We start from the raw sequence: 23,217 nt of genomic DNA on the forward strand, positions 1-23,217 counted from the left end.
CGGCGGGGACAGGACGGCAGCGGCCCCTCGGGCGGGCGTCAGAGTTAGGGAGGGCCGGCAGGGGAAGTACCTCGGAAGCCGGCGCGCTCCGTTAGGCCCAGGGCACGACAATCCCGCGAGCAGGTACTTTCGTCAGTCCCGCGCTTTGCTCCAGACTTAGGCCCCGCCCCAGGCACGGCGGCCCCAGCATGCACTGCGGCGCTCACGCCCCACCCCTAGCCCCTCGTGCACCTCAGTGAACACTCGAGCGATCCGTGGGGAGGCCCTCCCCGCACGCTGAAGCGCGGGCGCCTCCAAATTTCGCCCTCTCTCTCTCTCTCTTTCTCTCTCTCTCTCTCTCTCTCTCTCTCTCACGAGATCTCGTTTACGTCAGAGCTCGTCGCCATCTTGGACTCTGGCTGAACAATAAATTCCCTCCCCTCAAGAGCGCGCACCCTTTCTTGAGAAGCGCCTCGCTGGGAGAGTGTCGGGGGCACCGCGTCCCCGTGGCGGCCGGTGGTCGGCGGCTTCTACGTGGCTCGGAGCGAGGGTAGGCCCCGCGTAGCTTGTTTGCCCGGCTCCAAGATGGACGGCAGCGGGGACGGGGGAGGCCGCCTTGGGGGAGCACGTGGGGCGCCGCTCGCCTTTCCCGGGGCTGCTGGGACGGTGGAGGAGTCGTGAGGCCTCCCGCCGCCGTCGGGCAGAGAAGCTGGCGGAGGCGGGGCCGCGGCCGCCCCCGAGACGAGCCCTGGCGGCGGCGGCGGCCCAGCCTCTTCTCTCCTCGCACAGCCAGGCGGCCACGCTCGAGGCCCGCGTCGCCATGGCCGCGGTTCCCGAGTTGCTGCAGCAGCAGGAGGAGGACCGCAGCAAGGTGAGGCCCTGGCCGCCCTCGGCCCCCGGGCCGGGAGGCCCCGGCGGTCACCCAGACCCCCACGCTCCTTGCCCTGGTTCTCGGGAGGGGCTCGCGGGGCAGGGGCCGGAGACGCGGGAGCGCGCGCTCGGCGTGGAAAGTTGCTAAAACTTCTCGGGGGAGACCGCGCGGTGCACGCGAGACCCGCTTTGCAGCAAACGACGGAGCTCGAAACCGCACCCCAGCCCCTCCAAAATACTGGGGAGATTCAGTCGAGTCAGGTATCGGGAGTGTATCTCTTGCAACTTCATAAGCGCCGGTGCGCCGCTCCGGGAAGGAGTGCTGTCATTTTTAGGAGGTGCTCAAATAGTTGAACTTAATTATCGCTCCTAAGATTTGCGTGTTGGTGTAAGGTACCCCCATGCCGCTTGCATCTTGAGGTCTCTAAAAGGTGACTAATATAGTCAATTCATGTCACCATAACCAACTGAAGGTTGAGGCAAGCCTCCACTTTGATTGGTCCTTTACTTAATAAGTTAGTTTGAAATATACAGGGGTCGGTATGAGCCGCAACGTTTTGTGCAGAATCGTCAACAGAAACGTTTTTCTAACAGAAAATGAAAAAAAAACATCTAGAACTTCGAGGCGCTCTGACATTTAAGTAACGTGGAAGGCATCTCTTTAGAAGTCAAAGGCATTTTTGATCTACAGCTCTTTGGAGAGACCTTTTCATCTAGTGGTGCCAAAGGTCGCACACGGCTGCGGGATTGTTCAGCGAGGGGGTCACTGCTGTATTAGTTACTGAAATGAAGCGTGAGGATAGGGTCTTGGTTGGGGTCTTTTTATTTCTTTCAAAGTGGAAAGAAGTAATTTTTTTTCCTTCCCTAAAGCCGGAAGTGGGAACTTGAGAACCATTCTTTCTAGAACATTCCAAAGGTAGTTTTCTCTCTAGAAGTTTAGATGGCTGAATAGAAATTTGGGTAGATGGATTTTTCCCCCCATCCCCCACCTTCCATCTTCTTTCTTGGTCCAGAATTTATTTTAGACAGCTCTTTACAACTTCAACCGACCTTCCTATTAGTATAGTATACCTGTGGTTGGTTTTTAAAATAACTTCCCCACCATTCTGATCCTCGAGCAAAAGAGGATTCTGAAGGTTGTTTCCTGCCTCCTGGTTTTAGTGACTACAGGAAAGGATTTTATAGAATTATCTTCCTGCTTTTCTTTTACTTGCAGAAATAAGGAAATAGTAAACTTAATAAAACATTACTCTAACACGTGGCTTCATTTTTCTTCCTGGTATCCGATACTAGTCCTGGGATGTGGATCAAGTCTAGATGATTTTTACTGTTCACCAAAGGGGAGTTTGGGACAAGAGTGGAATAACAGAAGGGCAAATCTTGGGCAAACTGTTCTCTTGCTGTAATTCAACTTTGTTAGTTAACTGAACTCTTTTACGTTTTTGCTGAAAATGTAAGTTTAAACTTTCTGATTGCTTTGGAATTTCTATGAGTATAGGGGTTCTTGAGGTTTAGACCTGTTAATAAGGCATGGAACATAATTAATTCTTGAGGATTTTGAGTGCTCCTGCAGAACTTTTGGCTAGTTCAGCAAAACAGGAGTACTGGCCTATATCCGGTAGCCTGGCACTTCCATTTAGTCATATCCTTTTGAGCTGAAGGTGTTGATTTGTCTCCTTTCCCAGAAAGCAGTTGCATGATTAATTTGTTCTTTAACTAGTCCTCTACTGATGGAAAGATGGTGTTTTGGTCTTTAAATTTAGAAAAGTAAGGTTTGGAAAGTCGAGCCCCTGAGAAATTTAACTGAACCTTTAACACCATTAGGCCGCGTCTTCACGATAAAGAAACTGGTGTAGTGCAGTCCCCGCCCCGCCTCCTGCACTGGCTGCATCAACATTCTAAGGTGTCTGGAGTTTTTAAAGGTTGGGGGGAGAAATGGAGATTATGCAGAACCTTGTTCCCATAAGATATTTACCCAGGCTTCCTGTTTGCCAAAAGGTCCTTTAAACAGCGGGCATCACGTTTAGGCTCCCACTCGCAGACTCAGTATATGTCTATTGTGATGAGTCTTGGTCCCGTTAGTCTTGCCAACCTACGGCAAATGGAGTGCGAGTCCTGATTATCTCCTGGGATTTTTATTATTCTTAACTTGTTAGTGGACTGAAGCAAATAATCACACAGGAGAATCTGTAAGGGCCCTCCCCAGCCTAGCGCTGTTACTTTCACCTTAACTTTCACTAGTTGGTTACATGGGCTTTGGGTGGACAGTGTTTCCTTCCCAGAGCCAGTCATTAATGTTTTACATTTATGCTGCTGCTCTGGTTTGCAGATTGTTAACTGGTGTGGAAATTGTCTCTAGGGACACCACTCACCACTCTCTTAGATGAAGAGTGTTAAAATTTGTTAGTATAGGAACAGTCCTGAATTTTCACCAATACTGCAGCAAGTCCAGAGTAACTGATTCTTATGGACTGAAGTTTTCTACTATGTTTATGGCTTGACTTCTTAAATTCGGGAAGTGTGGCTTCTCAAAGCTGCCCAAGCCTTAGTTCTGGATCAGTAACTTGCAGACAGTGTCTTAAGATCCCCATTTGTGAATACTACTATAGCAGGTCATGATCTGCCCACTTTTTTTTTTTTTTTTGGCTGTAGGAAGAAATGGCTTAGGGCAACTATGAGAGAATTTTCTGGATTCTGAGATCCAAATTCTCATTTGGTATGAGACCTAGTAAGTGACTAACATCTAATGTAGAGCTTCAGTTTAAACCAGGGTTTCTTAACCTGAGCATTACTGATTGACATTTTGGGCTTGATAATTTTTTGTTGTGGGGAATTGTCCTTCCTGCACATTGTAGCAGTATTCCTGGCCTTTATTGGGTGACTGTAGCTCCCTTCCCTTCATCAGTGGCAGTCAAAAATAAATGCAGACACTGTCAAATGTCCCTTGGTTGAGAATCACCAATTTAAACTTTCTAAAATGGTGTGATATGGGTGGGTCAGATCGTTGACTATCTTTGGTAGAATTAGCCGTCCCCCCAGTATTGAGGAGCCTTACCAAAAAATGGTAAAGGGTTCTGGGCAGTTGAGAGTTACAAACGCTGCTGTTTACCATGTTGGAGTTTACTGCCCCCTTTGGACAGTGGAAACCTGAGGCTCGGATGCCACAGTACTCATAAAGCATTGTGGGGCAGAATTGAAGATCACTGAGAAATGTGCTACAGGGTGGAACTTGGTTTAACAATCCTGCTTTTTTGCTCTGTTGTTCTGATTGCTTGAGGAAATTAGGATGTACTTCTGTAGGTCAGTAGTACCACTGGCCAGTGGTGAGAGGCACATGCAGTGAAGTTAGGTTGTATTTAGGGAAACAACCTTTTAATGAACCCAGTTATTCAGAGAAAAGTATTTTTGTGCTTTATAAGTTCTGCCTTTTATTTTTGAAATAGCGAAGGGATAGTGGGACATCTTGTCTTGCATGAATAGCAAATTTGTTGTTTACAGGTTCAAATTGAGAAGTTTCTTTACATCTTTACATGAGAAACTAGCTCCCCCCCTAAAAAAAAATACTTCACCTCCAACACCTGTATATTTTCTGATTGGCCATTGAGTTAACTCTTAAGAAGAGAGATTTCCCCCTAAAAGGGGGATATGGAATTTCTCAACTGTTTCATACCCCAAAGGCAAACCGTAAATACACAGGGAGGAGTGAAGTTGCAGTTTGAGGTTCAGGAGAGACTAAACTTTAGTTTAGAGATTGGGTTCTTGGCTTGACTCCCCCGCGCATTCCTTTTAGAAATTTGGTGCAACTTTTTCAGGCACTGCTATATGGTCTGGAGAGAAAAGTGTAGTTTTCTCAAAATAGTTGCTTATGTTAATCTGTGTTATGCGTTTTCTGCCAGAAGAGTTTATGGTTTACTTGTTTTTGAGGGGCAGATCCCTAAGCCTTTGGGTCTAGTTAGTGTAAATGGTGAGGAGCACAAATGCAAATGTCACCAGCCTTAAGGCTTTCACCTGATCTTTAATGAAGAGCAGTACAAAGCTTACATGTTGTGCTAGTGGGGACCAGGTATCTGGTGAGTGATGAAGGGCTGAAATATTTATATCTGAAAGATCTGGGAAACGTGTGGTGCCTCTGACTAGCGTACAAGGAATCCCACCAGGAAGCAGGCAAGCTTTTCTTCTCTCCACGCTGCCATTTGTATCTTAAACTCATGACACAAGCTCAAGCTCAGCTCCATCCACGTTGCTGAATCATCTTTGTTGGTGAAGGTAAATTTTATTCTCAAATCTTTTTCTGTTTCATCTTGGGTTGATCATAAAGTAAGACTGCTTTGTAGTAAGGAGCTGTGGACTTGATAGACCAGGAACTTTTGGAAGGGAGACTTGATGAAATCTAGTAGTAGGTGAAGGGCTTTAGCTTTGAATGGAGGAAATTAGTTTTTTGTTTGTGGCAGCTGCTTCCTCTGTAGCAGTGGTATGTTGATTCCCAATAGAATTTCTGTACTAGGAGATCATTATAGATCATATGGTTCAGCGTTTCACTTTGTGAACTCCTGAAAATAATCCAGGTATCTTGCAATTAGATGGATTGTAATTAGATGAATTTCACAATGAATTTTATTTTAGCCAATAATTCAACTTAAATCTCTTTCTGGTTCCATGTTGGGATTCCACTGACTCATGAGCTTACAGCCTTGTGAAATGATGATTCAGTTTATCCATTCGCTGAGTGCGCTGCACTGACCTTCTTCCAAGCCTGGATTTCTGTTCTAGGAACTCTGGACTGCGTAGCCTCCAAATGCCCTGCAGTCTGCAGTGTTCTACTGTGGACAGCTTGTGTGTTGGTGGACTACCGGTAAGAATGGTTGGTGTCAGCAGGGATGGGTCCCTGTGGGTCTCATCTCACCAAGATGAGTGGTGGAAATCTGATCACTTGCTGCAGCTCTTTATCTAGTTGTTAAGCTTGTGGCTAATTTCCATAACTATTATCTATGTTAGTAGACTGAGATCTAGAAGTCTTTGGTTCTGTTGTCCTTGAGGACTATGATATGATACTGGCAGGCCTGAATTATAGGAAGGGGGGAGCCAGTGGTGGGGGGAAGGAGATGAACACATATACTTGTAAAAGCAGCTCATGTATTGCACACAGTCAATTCAATTGTTTTTCATGCACCAGTGCCTCAGGGATAAGTGGGATAGAACACAGACAAGTTTTGGTTACCTTCAGGGTGGGAGAAAATAGTGAGAAATAATTCAGTACCATTACAGTATTTGAGCCATAAAGAGGGGTTCGGAGAAAAATACAGTATTAGAATTTCTTACAGAGCACTTCCTTTCTGTGAGCTGAAACAGTAACAAAGTAATATGTTTCATAAGTATGTATCATGTGAGTCAGTTTTCAGAAATTACTGCAAATCCAGTGTGTCTGCCGTAGAGCATTTTTGGATTTATTTCCTCACTAGTGAGTATTGGATTAGGCAAGGTATCCGTACCTGTCTAGCTGAAATATGGCCTGGTTGTTTCTTGCCTGTTCTGGCTCCATGCTGCTTACAGACCATTCAAAGATTATTTGTCGTATTGGCCCTCTCCCTGGTAGGGGTCTTTAGTACCTTAGCCATTGGGTGAAGGGAAAGCAAAGCAGAATCCTTAGGAGAGAAACAGTTTGAAGGAGAGGCACACTGATGTAGCATGTGCTGGTTAAGTACATTTCTGCTTCGGGACTGGAGAATGGAAAGTCATTTCAGTGTATACATGCAGGCTTTTCTTCTATCTGCAGTAGTTTCCTTGCAACATTCAAATTAAGATGGAAATATAGGGGCTGGCATATTCAATTTCTTGCATGTATACAAAACTCGTTAGACTTAAGTGGCTATTCAACTAGACCCCATTCTAGCAGATCAGAGTTACTGTGGAGATGATTTCTTCCCATTGTGTTTGTCATTTGGCTATATGGCAGTAGTGTAAACTGGAGTCTGCAGCTGGCATAACATTTTTTATAATTTATGTATCTTCTTCTGTGGGTTCTGAATTTCTGAATCGGGCTTTCTGTGTCGTCCAGCCACAGAAGTGCTTTTTGCCATCTGTGTGCCACTTAACCTTTTGAAGAGGAGGCTTTGCAATGGCGTTAAATTAAAGTTGTGTACCAGAGTGAGTCATAAGTGAGATCTGGACCAAAAGTGGTCCTTAGCAGCTCAGAGCTTTGCAGATCTGTCCTGTAGCCAGTGTCAGGTGCCCCAACTGGGAGGTTGAAGAACAGGTGAGGGAATGCACAGGGATTGATTTAGTTTTTCTCCTTTTCGGCTCTCTTACCAAGCCTTCAGAATTCTTAAAACAGTTAAAATTTTGTTTTCTAAGTGAAGCAATGCTTGTTTACCCCCTTTTCTTCTCACAAAGGTCACTGTAATCCTTACTGTAAGGATTAGTCTGATAAGTATATTGGGGACTGAAACTCCATCTAAAACTTGGAGTATGTGATGTAGTGGTTTCTGTGGAAATCTACAAAAGAAAGTCTGTTTTAAAACTTAACATTGCGCATTGGAGAGTAAATGTGTTTTAAATTTGATTCTCACCGGTGACCTAAGGGAATGGGAAAGGGAAAGTTAACCCGCCTAAGGTTAGAGGCGCCTAAGGTTAGAGTCCGTTCTGAAGCCTGCCTCTCCTGCCTGCCTCTCCCCGCTGCTTTAAACAGCTGTCCCAGTCATTTTGACACCTGTGGCCCAGGTCAGACAGTGTTGGCCAACAGGGCTAAGGCAGCACTCTGGGCACTTACTTAGACTAGGGGACAGAGATGGTGAGTGGGCGAAAGTGTATGGAGGCATGTCACCCACTTGCTGTATCCTCCACCCTGTTGATTATTTAGCAAGTACTGTGCCATGGGGCTATGGAGTGTTGGTTCTGTTGACCAAGCAGAAAAAGGAATGCTGAGCTTTTAATCACAGTTGATGCTTCCGGAGTGAGGAGACAGTGCTGACTTAGAAGCTTTAAACATTTCACAACTTTTTACTCCTTGGTGATTTATGGGCTTCATTATCTGGAGGGTTATCTTGCTACAATACAAGAAAGTTCCTTTGACTTGTGAATAGGGATCATTTGAGTTGGTGATGGTCTGCATACTCAGAATTTTGCCACCATCCTTTTTCAGACAATTCTTTGAGGCCCAAATGCAGACTTTTTCGTGTTATCTGTTGTGGGTTTTTTTTTTTTTAATTGTTTGTTTTGTTTTTGTGGTGGGGTGGGAGTGTTTAGCATGTCAGGTGGTGGGATTGTTGAGTCCCTTCCTAGGGTGGTATATTTAGGCAAAAGTGATTACTGCTGGAGAAGCTGGGTGCTTGGCATCTTGTTATAGTGCAGTCTTTCCAAACCTCTAGTGGTTTTTGTTGTTTTGTGTTCTCATCACACTCTTAGACTAAAAAACAAAATATCTTTGCTGACAGGAAGATAGTAACACAGTGAATGACCTGGGCTGTTATTTCTGTATGGTTGGAGGTGTGGGAAAGAGGTGACATCTGATGTTCGCTGGTGAAGTCCATCGCCGCTTTGACTGGTGCTTCAGTGAGCCCCGTTTACTAGATTACATTCCCCTTGGGGCTTCCAACCCTAATTCCCAAGGCAGTCCTTGTGGTGCTTGCGGGCTCACTGGGCTGGGAGTGAGCTAAAATGGAATTGACAGTACGTTCAGAAATTGAGAGACTGTCGGAAACCAGGATTTGTGACCTCGTTAGGAAATGGAATCTCAGGAAACATGGCTGTTGTTGCTGAACTCAGGGAAATGCACCTTAGACACGGTCCCTGGGTCGGCCCCATCTTTCCACCAGTAACCTGACCCACTTTATTCGTGTACTGACTCTTGACGCGTACAAACATGAGATCAGTGGGGTGGCCAGTATTCTCTGCAGTCAAATTTAGTGTATATTTTGAGGTCTTTTTGAATGCTGCATTTGCCCAGTGGTAAATTATCAGAAGGAAGGAAGCTTTTATCAGAAATATGTCAGAGAGTCACAGCTGTGATAAAGTATCCCTGACCTTGAAGCTTTATCTTTCTTTGCAGAGATTTCATAAATGGACATGTGAAAATTAAGCCAAACAAGCAAATATTTCATAGGAGTCATCACGAGTTCACTTGGAAGATGTATTTAGGTTGACATGTAAGGAACTGTTAAGTATATTGTGATCTTAAAATACTTGATGTTAAAAATCAAGTTCTGGTGGCAAGAACGTGAGCCTTAGTTCTTAGAGGAAAGCCGTTGTTCTAAGGGCTCACTCTGGTTTTTGCAATTAAAATTTTTTTCTTGGTCACAGTGCTGAGGGAAAAAGGGAAGTACTGATAGTTTCTGAGATACTACGAAGGAGAGAGAAGTAATCCATGTGTTCTTAGAGAATATGTTTAATCTTTTCATACCTAATAGAACCAGTTTTTCTATTTTCAGAAGTTCATCAGTCTTTGGTCTTTTTATTTTGAAGAAAGGAATTCAAAGGGAAATTTAAAGGGAAATACTCAGGATTCCGTGTTCTCTCATCCTCTTAGCTCCAGTCTTCACTTGGCATTTTCCTTAATAGTCTAGAGGGTTCTGGCAACTTTAGCACTAGTTTACAATTGGGGGCTGGGGGAAGGATGAGATGTTTAATCCCTGCAATCTCTTATTTGTGTCAGGCCTTCAGATCCACTGTCAGCTTGTCTGTCTTAAGAATGAAAGAATTGATCATATTTTAGTTTCAGTAGGAAAGCTTTTTTTTAAGGAAGACCATTTTAACCACTTTTTCCTACAGTCCACTTCTTCCAAGAATTCTTTTTAAACAGGCAAAACTGGAGTTGGATATTATTTTCCTCTGAGTTTCCAACTAACAAAAATCATTTACTTTTGTTTCCAGGGCAGTGCTCACACTTCTTCCTTATGTGTTGTAATCGCAGTGGAATTCTGATAATTAAGGCCTTTGTTGGTTTTTACAGTTCACTTCTTGTGTCTAGATTTCTCATCTTCTTGACAGTCCCTGAATATCAATAGGTCCACTCTTGAGTGGATTTTTATCTCTCCACGCAAGATCCCATACCACCTGACTGTGCTCTGTACTTCCAAGTTTTCCCAGCCTCTAACTTTCAGATATACGTATAGTCTGTTAATGCCTCTTGAATGTTCTTGTAATTTGGGCATTTATGTAAGAAGTTCAAGATTTCATTCTATCCAGTTGAAGCCTTCTTATTCTTAGTACAGTTCTTCAAGTATTTGGTTAAATGTATTTTTCATGTACACATAAAGTATGTAATGTACATGATATTAGAATTATGTAGTTGCTTTGTTTAGATTACAGGAATTCATTGGACCCACCCATGCATTTAAGAGCAGGTTTCCCCACAGTTTCAAATACTATCTCAACTTTGTTCTAAGTAGAACAATAGAAGTCTTGTATAGACTGCTTTTTAATTACTAGCTCCCCATTTTTGGAAGGATACTTTTTAGGACTAAAATGAACTTGAGACTAATAGCCAAAAAATGTATTTCAGCTGAGATCTGTGTCAGTGGACCTGAATGTTGATCCCTCGCTTCAGATTGACATACCTGATGCACTCAGTGAGAGGGATAAAGTCAAATTTACAGTGCACACCAAGGTAAGTGACAGAATGACTTCAGTAATAAAAACAGTGCCAGGTTGCAGCCTTGTTATTCACAGTGGGTGTGAGAAGAGACCTAGTGACCTGAGTGCAGTGTGGCACTCCTGCTAAGTGAGGCCCCTCCCTCCGCTTGCTCCTAGTAAGCATGAGATGAGTGCTCTTCTTACAGCATTTTCTACTGTGGTGGAGCCCTGGGGCTGTGGGCTTTGCTAGTGTTTAGTGTGGCTTGTGCTCTGCTCCGTGGGGAAGCAAACCAGGCAGAGCGACAGAGCTGGAGCCACCTGCCACAGAACTCCACCTTTGTTTTTTTTTTTCTTTTTTTGGCGTCCCCGGGTGGGCCCGAACCTCCACCTTTGTTTTTAATTTGCATGCGTGGGAAGTGCTTGCTTTTCCCATGTTTACTAAGTTCTTGGCCGTCACCACACCTATTATGATTCAGAAGAGGTTTTTTTCTTCCAGATCTTTAAAAAAATTTACTTTGAAGTATAACTGATTTGTAATGTGTTAATTTTTCTCCAGATTTTTAATTTGACAAAAGCAATATGCCAATCTGTGAAAAATATAGCAAGTTTAATTTCTTGGGATATTTTCAGGAACATTTTTAGCCTCCTTTCTCCTTCCATACTAGTTAAAATGTATTGAGTGCTTGTTTTATGCCAGGCACTTTTGTAAAGGGTTTACATGGGCTTAATTTTCTCTTTCTAACAATCTTATGGTATTCTGTTATCCCCATTTACAGGTGAGGAACTGAGGTACAGGTTTAAATGAAGTAAATGGCTGAGGCACAATTTGAGTCAGGAAGTTTGAAGCTAGAGCTCTTGGTTTATGCCATCTCCAGCATAATATTGGTAATATGTTGTCTATGAGGTCCTCTCCCACGAGGTTTTCTCTGCGTACCTTGGTGGCTTGGTGGTATTAACATACCTGTCACTCAGGCAGCGTGAGGCCTACGTGATTATATCTGAGTTGACCTGAAAGGTGGAGTTGTGTAACTAGAATTCCATAAAGAACGTGTTGAATCTTAGCTTTGTTCTTTATTGGATCTCATTAAAAAACTGGATGTTCTATTATGCAGAATTTTCCCATAGTGCACTGCATGAAACCCAAGCCACTTTATCTGAAAATAGTAGTTAACAGTCACTTCTTTTTTCTTTACAGACCACGCTGCCCACGTTTCAGAGCCCAGAGTTTTCTGTTACAAGGCAACATGAAGACTTTGTGTGGCTACATGACACTCTTATTGAAACTACAGACTACGCTGGCCTTATTGTAAGTACATTTTGGGTAATCAGATAATTACTGAAGCCAATTTTTTCTACCTTGCTGTTCATTTTGTTTTGAGAGACTTTTACCCACTTTTTTTAATAATAGATTGTGAAAATAGTCTGATTTCATTTGTCAACTAGAGTATGTGTTAGCTATTACTGGTAAAATCTAAAGTATGTGAAAATAGCATTTTAGCTGTAAGATGAAGCATAGTCTTATATTCTGTACAGTAAAAGAGAGTAAGCGGTTTCATGGTGTGAAGTCTTGTCTACCTTTGGGTTTAGCATTTCTCTGGCATTTCCTTTCAGCCATCAAGTGGAATTGATCTCTGCTGGTGGTAGTGTGTGCTGGGTTTCTCAGGTGTGTTCTGCTAAAGGCGTAAAGGGGGCAGTTGTCTTTGTGCTTGGCCCTTGAAAGTTAATGCGTGGCTCTGGGAAGAGACTTAGCTGATTTTATTTATTTTTATGTTTTGGCTGCACTGTGCAGCTCGCAGGATCTTAGTTCCCCAACCAGGGATTGAACCCGCACCCTCGGCAGTGAAAGCACAGAGTCCTAACCGCTGGACTGCCAGGGAAGTCCCTTAGCCGATTTTAAAGGAGAGAGAAACATGGCTTTTCCTGCCAGGCCAGCTGAAGAATCTGGCCAAATAGTTAAACAAAATCAGTACTGAAGCTTATGTTTAAGAATGTCCACACAAAATTAGAATCTCTTATCCTCTGGAATAAATTCCTTTATAAATCCAGAGATTATTATCTCCATCTTACTTCATTGGCTTCATTTTAGCATTGATTGTAATATATAAATTAAACTGACAATTGAAGCAGGATAAACTGTCACACCTACCAACTGTCCAGTGATTAACCGAACAAATGATTGCAGTCAAAGTGAGTGCCCATTGTAGGGGACACTTCTTTTAAATGGCCGAAAGGAATAAGGTTAAGAGAAAAGTGCAAGTTGATTTTCAGGCAGCCCCACTGGGCTCCCTGCCTCCTGTGCACAGGCACTGAGTTGCACATCTCGGGGGCAAGAACCCTCACAAGTTACTGCCTTGACTGCAGATTCCGCCCGCGCCTGCAAAGCCTGACTTCGACGGCCCTCGAGAGAAGATGCAGAAACTGGGAGAGGGTGAAGGGTCTATGACCAAAGAAGAATTTGCCAAGATGAAGCAAGAGCTGGAAGCGTAAGTGCATTTTCTTGATGGGGGCTCTACCCTTTGAGAATAAAAGTGGTGATGTGTGCAGAAACAAGAATCTGACAGCTAATTTCAGTTAATTAGTTACCTGGCTATTGTCTTCTCAAACCGCGTTTTGCAGAGTGTGGGTGAAGGGGCCTGGTCTTTGTACTTTAGACATTGATTCCCTGGGACTGCTGACGCTGAGTAGATGTTGGTTCTGTCTGTAGACCATGCTTGTCATGGAGTGTTGGTCTGGCATAAAGTGAAGAACTAAACGTTTGTCTTTATATATAAACAAGTCTTCAGGCTGTGATAATGTACAAAACTTTCTTCCCTGAAGTTTGTTTAATGGAAGTATAGTTGAAACTAGATGGCAGTGAGTGCTGCTACAAAGAAGCATTCTAAGAATAGCTACAGCTATGGCTCTTTTAATCTGGTTGTAATTCTTTCAAAGAAAAATGGATTCTTTATTCTGTATCACAGTTGGAGGTTTGCATACAGTCTCTTATGACGCCATCCTTGCAATTCTTTCCGTTGGCTCCCTCCCTCCTTCGGGGTCCATCTCAGGGAGTCTCTTCAGCACTCCGCCACAGGCCCGTTAGCCTGGTACCCCGTGGACAGCTCTGAGGATAGAGCGCTGAACACAACAGACAAGTTCCTACTGTTGGGAAGTTTAGAGTCATCTCTAGTGTGTAGATTAGGATGAAGCCACTTAGTAGTTTCTGATGGTTCCAGGCTTTGTTAGACTCAGTGCTGTGTACATGGCTGCAAAATTAAAGGGTTTTCATGGTTTTAAAGAAGCCAATGTTTTGTGCTTAAGTACACGTGGGTTTGGGCTTCATAGGTGTACCCTATCAACTCTGGTTATATCGCTTCCCCTTTCGGTGGCTGTTCCACAGATTCCAAAACGAGAACTGCCTTATTACCTAGTTGGATGCTACATTATACCAAGCTGCTTTGGGTCCAGTTGAGGTGTTCTGCGTGGCTGCAGGAGCAGCGCAGTGAGGTCCCAGGGAGCAGTGTTGGGTGGTCAGCTGAGCTGAGGCCTTGTGCGCTTCTCTTCCAGTGAGTATCTCGCGGTCTTCAAGAAGACTGTGTCTTCCCATGAAGTCTTTCTTCAGCGGCTCTCCTCTCACCCTGTTCTCAGTAAAGATCGCAACTTTCACATTTTCCTGGAATATGATCAAGATGTAAGGCATTTTTATTCCATTTCCATGATCCAGTTAAAATGTACAAAGAATATACTTGATATATTTTCTGAAAAATTGACTTTCAAGGTTGAGTTTCTTATCAACACAACAGAATCCTTTCTTAGATGCTCCTCTCCTTGCCCACCTCCCCCAGGGCAATAGATCCAATGTGTAAGGCATTTTTATAAAATGTTGCATGTAAATATTTTGACCTTTTTCCCCTCAGTTAAGCTTGGGATTATTTGAAATAATTTAAGTTGATCCACATTTGTTTTTTTCATTGAAAGGGAGACATATGCTTGCTTTTTCACAAAAACACGTTACATTTCTTGCTGTTTAATAAGTATGAGGCAAGCCCTGACCTGGGCATTTCCTCACAGGTCTTTTAACCAGTGAATAATCAGCATAACAGCACAGTAATTCCATCAAGAATTTAAAGGCACTAAGACTTGATATTGATACCTAGATAGTTTTTCAAAATATCTCCTAAGTCACACTTTTAGAATTAGAACCTGTGCTTAGATTTAGCTGTTTATTTGATATTTTAGATCTGTTGTTAACGATGGAATTAGAGGTATCTTAAGTGTATACTTACACTAGTAAACAGTTACTTGGAATGTGTTCAGGACTTGATGGGAAATATATGTACCGTTAACCGTTTTGGATTTCTCCTTAGCTAAGTGTTAGGCGGAAAAATACCAAAGAGATGTTTGGTGGCTTTTTCAAAAGTGTGGTGAAAAGTGCTGATGAAGTCCTTTTTTCAGGAGTTAAGGTAAGTGGCCTTTAGCTGTTTGAGAAAATTCTTCTCTTTGTGTGAATAGGTGACCTTTTGTTTCTTCAGAATAGATATTTGTAAAACAAATGGTATTAGCTTCTCAAAAATGTAAATAATTTTTTTCAAATTTGATTATTTTTATCTACTCATTGAATTTTCACTTATTTTCCAAATATACTCCCTTCTTTCCCAGGAGAAGGGATAAGAACCTTTCCACACTTAAGTCTTCATTTTCTCATTTTCTGTAAGGAAAGTTTACTCAGTTATTTTTTTAAAAAAATAAGCTACAAGACCAGTATTTCATGCTATTCTCCAGAATTGTACTGTCCCCTGGTAGCCCCAGCCTCAGGTGGCAATTGAGCACTTGACAGATGCAGTTGGCTGGTGTAATAAAGGAACTGAATTTTATGTTTTGTTTACATGCTGGATTTCAAGGACTTGATAGGAAGAATGAACCATAAAATATGGGTTTTACCTGTTTCTTTTTATAATGTGGTTACTACAAAAGTTTTAAGTGGCACGTGTAGCTCACATGTTTCTATTGGACAGTGCTGTTCTAGAACATCAAATAAATGTACAAGTTTCTCACTAGCCTTGTAGGTGTGGTTTATTTCTTCACTCCTCAGTGCCCCTCCCTTCTACCATAACAGTTACTGTCTGGTGTCTGACTGCCACTTGAGGGCTGGAGTAGGGAGCCCAGGGCGTAGGTGCTGAGAAAGACAGGGCGTTGTCAGAAATGTGGAAGCTCTGGGGCTGTCTCTGGCACAGCTGAAGGTGTGCTGTCCCCACGCATTGCGGGGGCGTTTGGCATCCTTGGTCAGTGCCCACCAGATGCCAGCGTTGCCTCCCAGTCTGGAACTGAACACATTTGGCAGGTGCAGGTATCCGAGGCGAGGAAGCCACCCACCGGGCGGAACCACTGCTCTAGTGGAATTGCTGGAGGTTAGAGAGGATGCTGAGTTTTACTGGGCTGTGCTAAATGGCTCTTCAAAATGATTCTCTCTGTTGACATTTCCTGCCAGCATTTCACTTTTCCTATTCCCAGGTATAAAAAGTGCATTTCAAAAAAAAATTATTTTTATTTCCCTAGTCTTTAGAGGTTAAACTTCTTATGCATAAGCTTATTTAGTGTTTTTTTCTAACATAAAATACATATTTGTAAGAAGTTTTGCTTCTTAGACCTCTTTTCCTTCCCTTTAGGAAGTAGATGACTTCTTTGAGCAAGAGAAGCATTTCCTCAGTAACTATTACGATAGGATCAAGGGTTCCTGTGCAAAGGCTGACAGAATGACCAGCGCTCATAAAAGTAAATACGTTTGCCCATTAGCCCCTTAGTCTGCTAATGTGCCAGCTCTGCTCACATAAAAGGGCTATCCTTGTTCCTGCAGATGTAGCAGACGATTACATCCACACCGCAGCCTGCTTGCATAGCCTGGCTTTAGAAGAGCCCACGGTCATCAAAAAGTAAGTTTTTGTTGGAAGACATTTTCTCTAATCCCCTAATTGAAAACTGTTGGGTGGTAAAATGGGTAATGACTACATAGGTTCAGTTCCGCTCTTGAGCCAAGCCCATCTTGGATCGACCATAGTCTCCAGCACTCACTTTATACTATATACCCTCTGAACATAAATACTTGTAAGACGTTTGTAGGGGACTCAGGGCACTTCTGTACCAAACGTGGTAGTTGTTGTCAAAGCCTTTATTTCTGTCAAACTTACATGTGTCTGTTGTCGATTATTTTGATTTTGGAATTGTCTTTGAGAGAAGTTTGCTTTGTGTTTTCTGGCAAATGGTGCTTGCACTTTACTCGGTATTGCCCTGGGCTGACTTGAAGAGATTTGGTTAAGGTGGCCATAAGGGTAAAGTAATGACCCCAGTCTGATTTTGAGCATTTTTTTATATTAATTTTTCACAGTTTCTTCATTCTAGTTATTTCTGGTGTGAGATGGTATAGTTGGCCCCTTCCATATCTGTGGGTAGCTTCAAACAATTGCAGATCGAAAATACTTGTGTTTAAATTCCAGAAAGTTCCAAAAAGCAAAACTTGAATTTGCTGTGCATCAGCAACTATTTGCATAACATTTATGTTGTACTTAGAACTATTTACATAGCATTTACGTTTTATACGTGATAAGGAATCTAGAGATGATTTAACATACACAGGAGGAGGGTGTATGTGTGTTATATGCAAACACACCATATAGATAAGGGACTTGATCAACTGTGGATTTTAGTCTCTGTGCTGGGTGGGCACTGTATCCTGGAACCACCCCTCGCTGTTACTGTCAAATGACTGTTCTACTTACACTTAGGCTTGGTCTAGGGGGCGTTAGTATTTCAGACTTGAAAATGGGAGTCAGGCTGATGGCAGAACCAAGACAAACTGTAGCGTATTTATGGCTTAGAACCTGACCTTGGCTAACACAAGTTTAACAGCGGATAAAAACTTCGGGACACAGGTTCTGCACAGCAAGGTGGCTGAGGGGCAGCAAGAGAGGCCAGTGCCGGTGAGCATGGCACTGGAAATGTGCTCGATTTTGTAACCGTCTTCTCTGCTAGTTTGGGCCACTTGTGATGAAAGCATTGCTTTGATAAGTTAATTCTAAAGCGCCACAGACTGGGACTCCTGAATTTGCCCATTCATGTCTTAGAGCATTGATAAGATCATATTTCATACATGATTTAAGACCGTAAGCCAAAATCGTGTATATTTGCAGGTACCTATTGAAGGCGGCTGAGCTATTTGAAAAACTTAGGGTAAGGATTTTTATGTTGGTCTTCAAAGTATGTATTTTATAATCTGTAGATTTCTACTTAGATGATGGTGGCCTTTGATTTTTTAACAGAAAGTAGAGAGTCGAGTCTCCTCAGATGAAGACTTAAAGCTGACAGAGCTCCTCCGATACTACATGCTCAACATAGAGGCTGCTAAGGTGAGGGAGTTCTCCCAGAAGAGGTCTGATGGTACAGATGTATTCTCTTTGTTAAAAATGAAAGAAGATGGGAATTTGTCAGGATTGTTCATGTAAGTGATGTCGGCCTAAATAAAGAAGTAAACTGAGGCAAGCTCGAGTTTCTTCAGGAGTAGCAGAGGAGTTGCATGCAGTGTGGGAAACACTGTAGCAAGCCACAGGAGAGTCCATTGAGGGTGTGGGGTGGGATGTATTTGGGGGCAAGGAGTGCAAAGAGGAAGAGTCTTTGGCAGTAAGGTGGTTGGCGTGAAGGAGCTGGTCCCCAGCAGTAAGCTCATTGGCTGGTGTTCACTGGTCAGGAGGTAAGTCTGGGTCTCCTGTATATCAGGTGTTTGTGGGAAGTCAGTCTCTCAGTTCTTAAGTTGTATAATTATATTCTGAGGGTGCAGGTGTATATCCTCCAGTTCCATTTTAGTTCCATTGAAATCATCTCACAGTGACGTGCCTTTTTTGTGACATTGTGTCCTTAGTTTGCATTGCTTAGGAACATAGGGGCAGTAGGGCTGGTGCTGAGTAGACAGGTAATGGTTTGGGAGATTATATGCTGTTGGATGCAGAGATAACCGGACACATGCCAAAGGGGCTATTTCTGAGGCAGAAAAGGCTTTGGGGTTGTGATCTTATTGAATTGCAGTTGTCACTGCAGCCTTTGAGTCATAGAGCATTACTTAACCAAAAGCAAGATGAAGTGGTCAGCAGAATGACCTTTGGGAATGGAGCGTGCATTCTTCACTGTCTACACTGTCCTAAAGAAAAATGTTTAAATTATTTTTATATGAAATATACTAAACCTGGCAGCATAAAATTAGGTAGGGAAAATATCTAATGGGAAAATATCATCAGGAAGTAGAAATTCATTCTTTCCCCCATAGTTTAGTTTTATTTTAGGTGACTTGTCTTGTGACATGTTTTCTTAGGGGAAAAAATCCTGTAGTCATCACTGTTTGGTTCCTTCTCTTGATCTGTATAAAGAATGCTGGAAAGGCCATCAGCAATGCATTAATAAGCACTGCTATTACCAGCCTAATGTTGAGATTTAAAGCGGGGGCGGTGCAGGAGGTGGTTGATGTCTGACATTTTAGGCAGTGCCCCAAGGTACTTGTCTGTTTTTTAGAGTACTTCAGATAGTCTTCCTGTTCTGTTCTAGGGGTTTTTCGGTATAGGTTTAACTACCGTGCATCATATCTGTTAATTTTCTTCTCAGGATCTCTTATACAGACGCACTAAAGCCCTCATTGACTATGAGAATTCAAACAAGGCATTGGATAAGGCCTGGTTAAAAAGCAAAGACATCAGGCTAGCTGAGGCATACCAACAGGAATGCTGCCAGAAATTTGAACAGCTTTCTGAATCTGCAAAAGAAGGTTGAGTGGGGCCACTTTTTATTTACTTTTTGCTTTTTATTAGGAAATAATCTCAAGCTTACAGAGAGAAGTTGCACAAATGGTACAGAGAACACCCATACATCCTCTGCCTTGTCACTTGCACACGTACATGTGCTCCAACTTGTGTGATTTTATAAACATATCTGGGTTGTTTTTTTTTTTAACCATTTGAGATTACGTTGTATCTTTCTTAGTCGTTTTATCCCTGAAAACTTCGCTGTGTTTCTCTTACATCCCTACAGTACAGTTACCAACTTGGGTAACCTTTGATACAATACAGAGTTGTCCCCTCCCCCACTCCTCCAGGTCAGCACTTGGTGCTGTTTATCCTTTATTAACACAAGCCTTCCCTTCTCTCCCATGTTTTTTTTTAATCATCTTCATTAGACTCATGGATTCCTGTTTTCAGAAAGTTTTAAAATTCATGACTGTACAAAGTTATTTTGGTGTTCATACTGTCCAGACTGAGCCAGTGAGAGTGCCTTTAAAGCTGGCGTGTCCTTATGACACCCCCATATTTTTGAGGATTAGATGTTTTGTGCTAATCTTAGACCTTTTCTACTCCAGCCATGAAAATCGCCATTTCTTCCAGGAGCCCAGATTGAGTGCTACCTACGTGTGCTCATTTCTTCTGGGGTGCCTCTGCTTCTAGACCTTTCAGCCAACAGTGGGGAATATCAGGATGTGTGCATACACGTATATACTCTTCAGGGATCATGAGTCTGTGATAATGACTCAGTTGTATTCCATCTCCACAGGGTTGGTTCTTGCCTTCTACCATTCCAGAGTAAGGGGCTTTTAAAATATAATTTAGGACTTCCCTGGTGGTCCAGTGATTAAGACCCTGTGCTTCCAATGCAGGGGGCACAGGTTCAATCCCTTGTCAGGGAACTAAGATCCCTCATGCCACACAGCATGGCCAAAAAAATAAAATTGGGAGATGGTGTACCATGTCCATTGAACATGAGTGTACTAGGTAGTCTTTTCCTTAGTGGGGAGCTCCCTGCCCTGAAGTTCTTAGGGGCCATGGAACATGCCAGAGCAAAAAGTAAAGACTGTGTCTTCCAGAATGTGAATGTAAATTAGAGTGGACACTTGATTCACCCTCAAAACACCCTCCCCCTTCAAAACTCAGGTTTCCATGTGGAATCCATATCTCATTATAAGACTGTTTCCTCAGAACTTCCCCCTCCTCTGTGGCACTGCAGTCCCGGTGTATCTGGAAGAGCTCTGCTCCTTTGTCTTGGCTTCTCTCTGTTCAGGACTCCCGGTGCCCTCACTGAGGGACAGGGCTTCTCTGTACAGTCTTTGCAAATGGCCTGCAGACATGCTCCCGTGACTGCTCTTTGTATTCTTTCAGAGGAACCTCTTTCTCGCTGCACTGTAGTTTAAATAAAAATTCTAGCTTTTTTTAAAAAAAAACAGCTAATTTAAATTTATAAGGAAAAAGAACACTTCAAAACTACTGAGTTGAAATCCTAGGTTATTATATAGGCCAGAGTTAGTGGCTTTGAGAATTTTTTTTAAAGAGAAGCCACAAAGCTTTACAATGGTGCCAGATTAGGCTTGTCTCTATTGCCCAAGGTTTGTCCCTTTGTTGTTTGATCTTATCCGCCTTATTCAAAATGTAAGCCTGGGTGTACACTATTTAAAAGTGCAGTACTCTGTAGAATAATGAGATAAATGGCTCCTAGCCTTTTTGTCTTAGGTTGAGGTTCTAAGGTTGTGGCTGAATTGATGGGAGCTCTTGTAGAAGCACAGGGCAGTGGGCAGGTGTCCTGGGAGACAGATGGGTCAGCCTGGAGTTCTGGTCCTGGTGGGAAGGAGAAGAGCTTATTTTGACATCTGACAAGACCAGCCTGATACATGCGAGTTACTGTCGTTAACATCACTATACATTTTTTGAGTTTTTATTTTTTAATGTGGCTGCTTGTATTACATTTCTGTTGGATGGTGCTGTGTAGACAAGATACAGAACTCTGAGCACCAGCTTAAGCTAAGGGAGGATTTTGATCACAGGAATGATGGTGAGAGCTGCAGGGTAGAGCCTGAGTTCACAAGTGTGTGGAAGGAATCAGAGGGAGTCTGATAGGACAGTGATCCTGAATTTTCATGATGGATATAGACACAAAGGTGGCATGTTCTGTAGAAATAGCCACAAAAAAGCAGTTTTCAAAGTTTAAAAATGATCCATAAAAAAGGTCATTGGTGCAAGTATGTGTGGCCCACTACCTCCCTAGCCCACCCTCCACAAGCGCTGGTTCCTAGAGGGAAAGGGCAAGGCAGCTCAACTCAGAAACCGCCAGGTGTTCAGGGGCCATTCTTGGTGACTGGGGGTGTGTTCCAATGGCAGAGATAACAAAAATGTGAGAAAATGTGGTGTAGGGTACCAAAGCTTTGAAGATCATTTTATTTGTAAGAATGGTATTTGGAAGTTAAGGATGAAGATTGTTCTGTTTTTCTTGGTAAACTTTGCTTTGTAGAGCTAATCAATTTCAAACGCAAGAGAGTGGCAGCATTTAGGAAGAATCTGATTGAAATGTCTGAACTGGAAATAAAGCATGCCAGGGTAAGTGTTATCTTCAAACTAAGTCAACTTTGGGGAGTCTTTTTCAAGTTATTTACCAGTTCACTATTCCAGTGTCATCAAGCAGATGGCATTTGCTTTGTGGTTTTAATCCCCTGAGGTGTGGGTGGGAGCCACTTGTCAGAGTATTTTTTCCACTGCAAACCAAAACTCCGTATGTCTTGATGAAATACTGCTTTTTGAGAAGAGCATTCTTGGTGGCGGTTACCCGGCTTCTCTCTTGACGTCCTTGCGGGCCACACCCTGAAGGAGTTTTTTCCAGTAATTCGTGAGCATCCATCATAGATTTATAAGCTCTTCGTTATATAGAGTTTTCATGGAAGATTTTTTTTTTAAGTAGTTTTCTAATTTGCTAAGTGTCTTCTGATATTAATTCCCTTTTGGTTTAAAAAGGAGGAAAACTTCCTCATAATGTCTGTAGCATAATTTAGCCCAGAAAAGATGGAGAACAGTGGTTCTCAGTGCTAGAGCATATTAGAATCCTACTGGGGAGCTCTTAGGGGATTTTGGTTTTTGTTTTTTTTTGTGCCCAGGCTCATTCACTCAGGGTTTCTGGGCTCTTTGGGTGGTTCCTGGGTACAGCAGATACTGAGCCTCAGGGTGCTGTCTGAGCCAGGGAAGTCAGGTCACTGTCACTGGCCATCTGTGCTGGTTAAAGCAGGAAGACTGAACATTTGTATGTATTTTGAATTCCTTTATTTTGACCACAACAGAGATGCTTACTCACTTGCCTCTTTAAGTCCTGCTGTATATATGACCTTTTAAATTGGAGTTTTAAAGTATCATTTATGGGTCATTTATGATAGTATTCTGAGTATTCTAGGTTTTTTGAATTCTTTTAAAGTGAGAACTTTGTACAGTATTTCCTGCCAAGTCCTATGTGAATATTTATCATTTGTAATCTCATTTATAATCTCACCCATAACTACTTTTTAGCAACTTTTTATCCAGTCTTTCCAAGGCTTTCAAATACCACATTTAGGTTAAGTCACATGAGTGGGATTGGCATGAATGCAGTGGGAGCAAACCTGGGGTGTGGGGTGGAGGTGCTGAAGTGCTGACCAGACCTTCTGAGGGTGATGAAATCCCCAACGTGAAATTGGGATGAGGGGAACTGTGGTTCAGGGGTCATTGAGTGAAAAACAAGCACCTGGCCAGATGTCTTGTGACAAGTGAAGTCGGTGGGTCTGAGGTCCGTGCCTCACCAGTGCCCCGACGTCTGTCTTCTAGAACAACGTCTCCCTCCTGCAGAGCTGCATCGACTTGTTCAAGAACAGCTGAACGAAGGACGTGAATGTGAAGAAAGCCCGCATCACTTGCACTCAGATCATTACCACGGAAGATTTATTACCTTTGGCTTTACTTTAAAATTATGTGAATAAATATTTTGATTTCTGAAGATCTTAACACTTAA

The 23,217-nt window shown here is 42.8% G+C and overlaps 1 protein-coding gene across 1 annotated transcript; it reads left to right on the forward strand.

The window, feature by feature from the left end:
- The first annotated feature begins 435 nt into the window (after nt 1-435).
- On the forward strand, nt 436-23,217 carry SNX5 (sorting nexin 5). Its single transcript, XM_007461787.1, has 13 exons — nt 436-850; nt 10,346-10,450; nt 11,612-11,722; nt 12,778-12,899; nt 13,960-14,083; nt 14,760-14,855; nt 16,059-16,164; nt 16,247-16,322; nt 17,577-17,616; nt 17,706-17,792; nt 19,036-19,195; nt 21,700-21,785; nt 23,034-23,217. Exons 1-13 carry the CDS (start codon nt 800-802, stop codon nt 23,082-23,084), a joined length of 1,215 nt encoding a protein of 404 aa, XP_007461849.1. The 5' UTR covers nt 436-799; the 3' UTR covers nt 23,085-23,217.

This window comes from Lipotes vexillifer, unplaced genomic scaffold, assembly GCF_000442215.2.
Source record: "Lipotes vexillifer unplaced genomic scaffold, Lipotes_vexillifer_v1.1 scaffold285, whole genome shotgun sequence".
NCBI classification, from domain to species: Eukaryota; Metazoa; Chordata; class Mammalia; order Artiodactyla; family Lipotidae; genus Lipotes; species Lipotes vexillifer.

Bases quoted from the DNA above. Each gene is read 5' to 3' on its own strand.
- SNX5 (XM_007461787.1), top strand. From the start codon at position 800: ATGGCCGCGGTTCCCGAGTTGCTGCAGCAGCAGGAGGAGGACCGCAGC. The intron at 851-10,345 runs GTGAGGCCCTGG...AATGTATTTCAG, and splicing joins AGGAGGAGGACCGCAGCAAG to CTGAGATCTGTGTCAGTGGA. The intron at 19,196-21,699 runs GTTGAGTGGGGC...TTTGCTTTGTAG, and splicing joins TTCTGAATCTGCAAAAGAAG to AGCTAATCAATTTCAAACGC.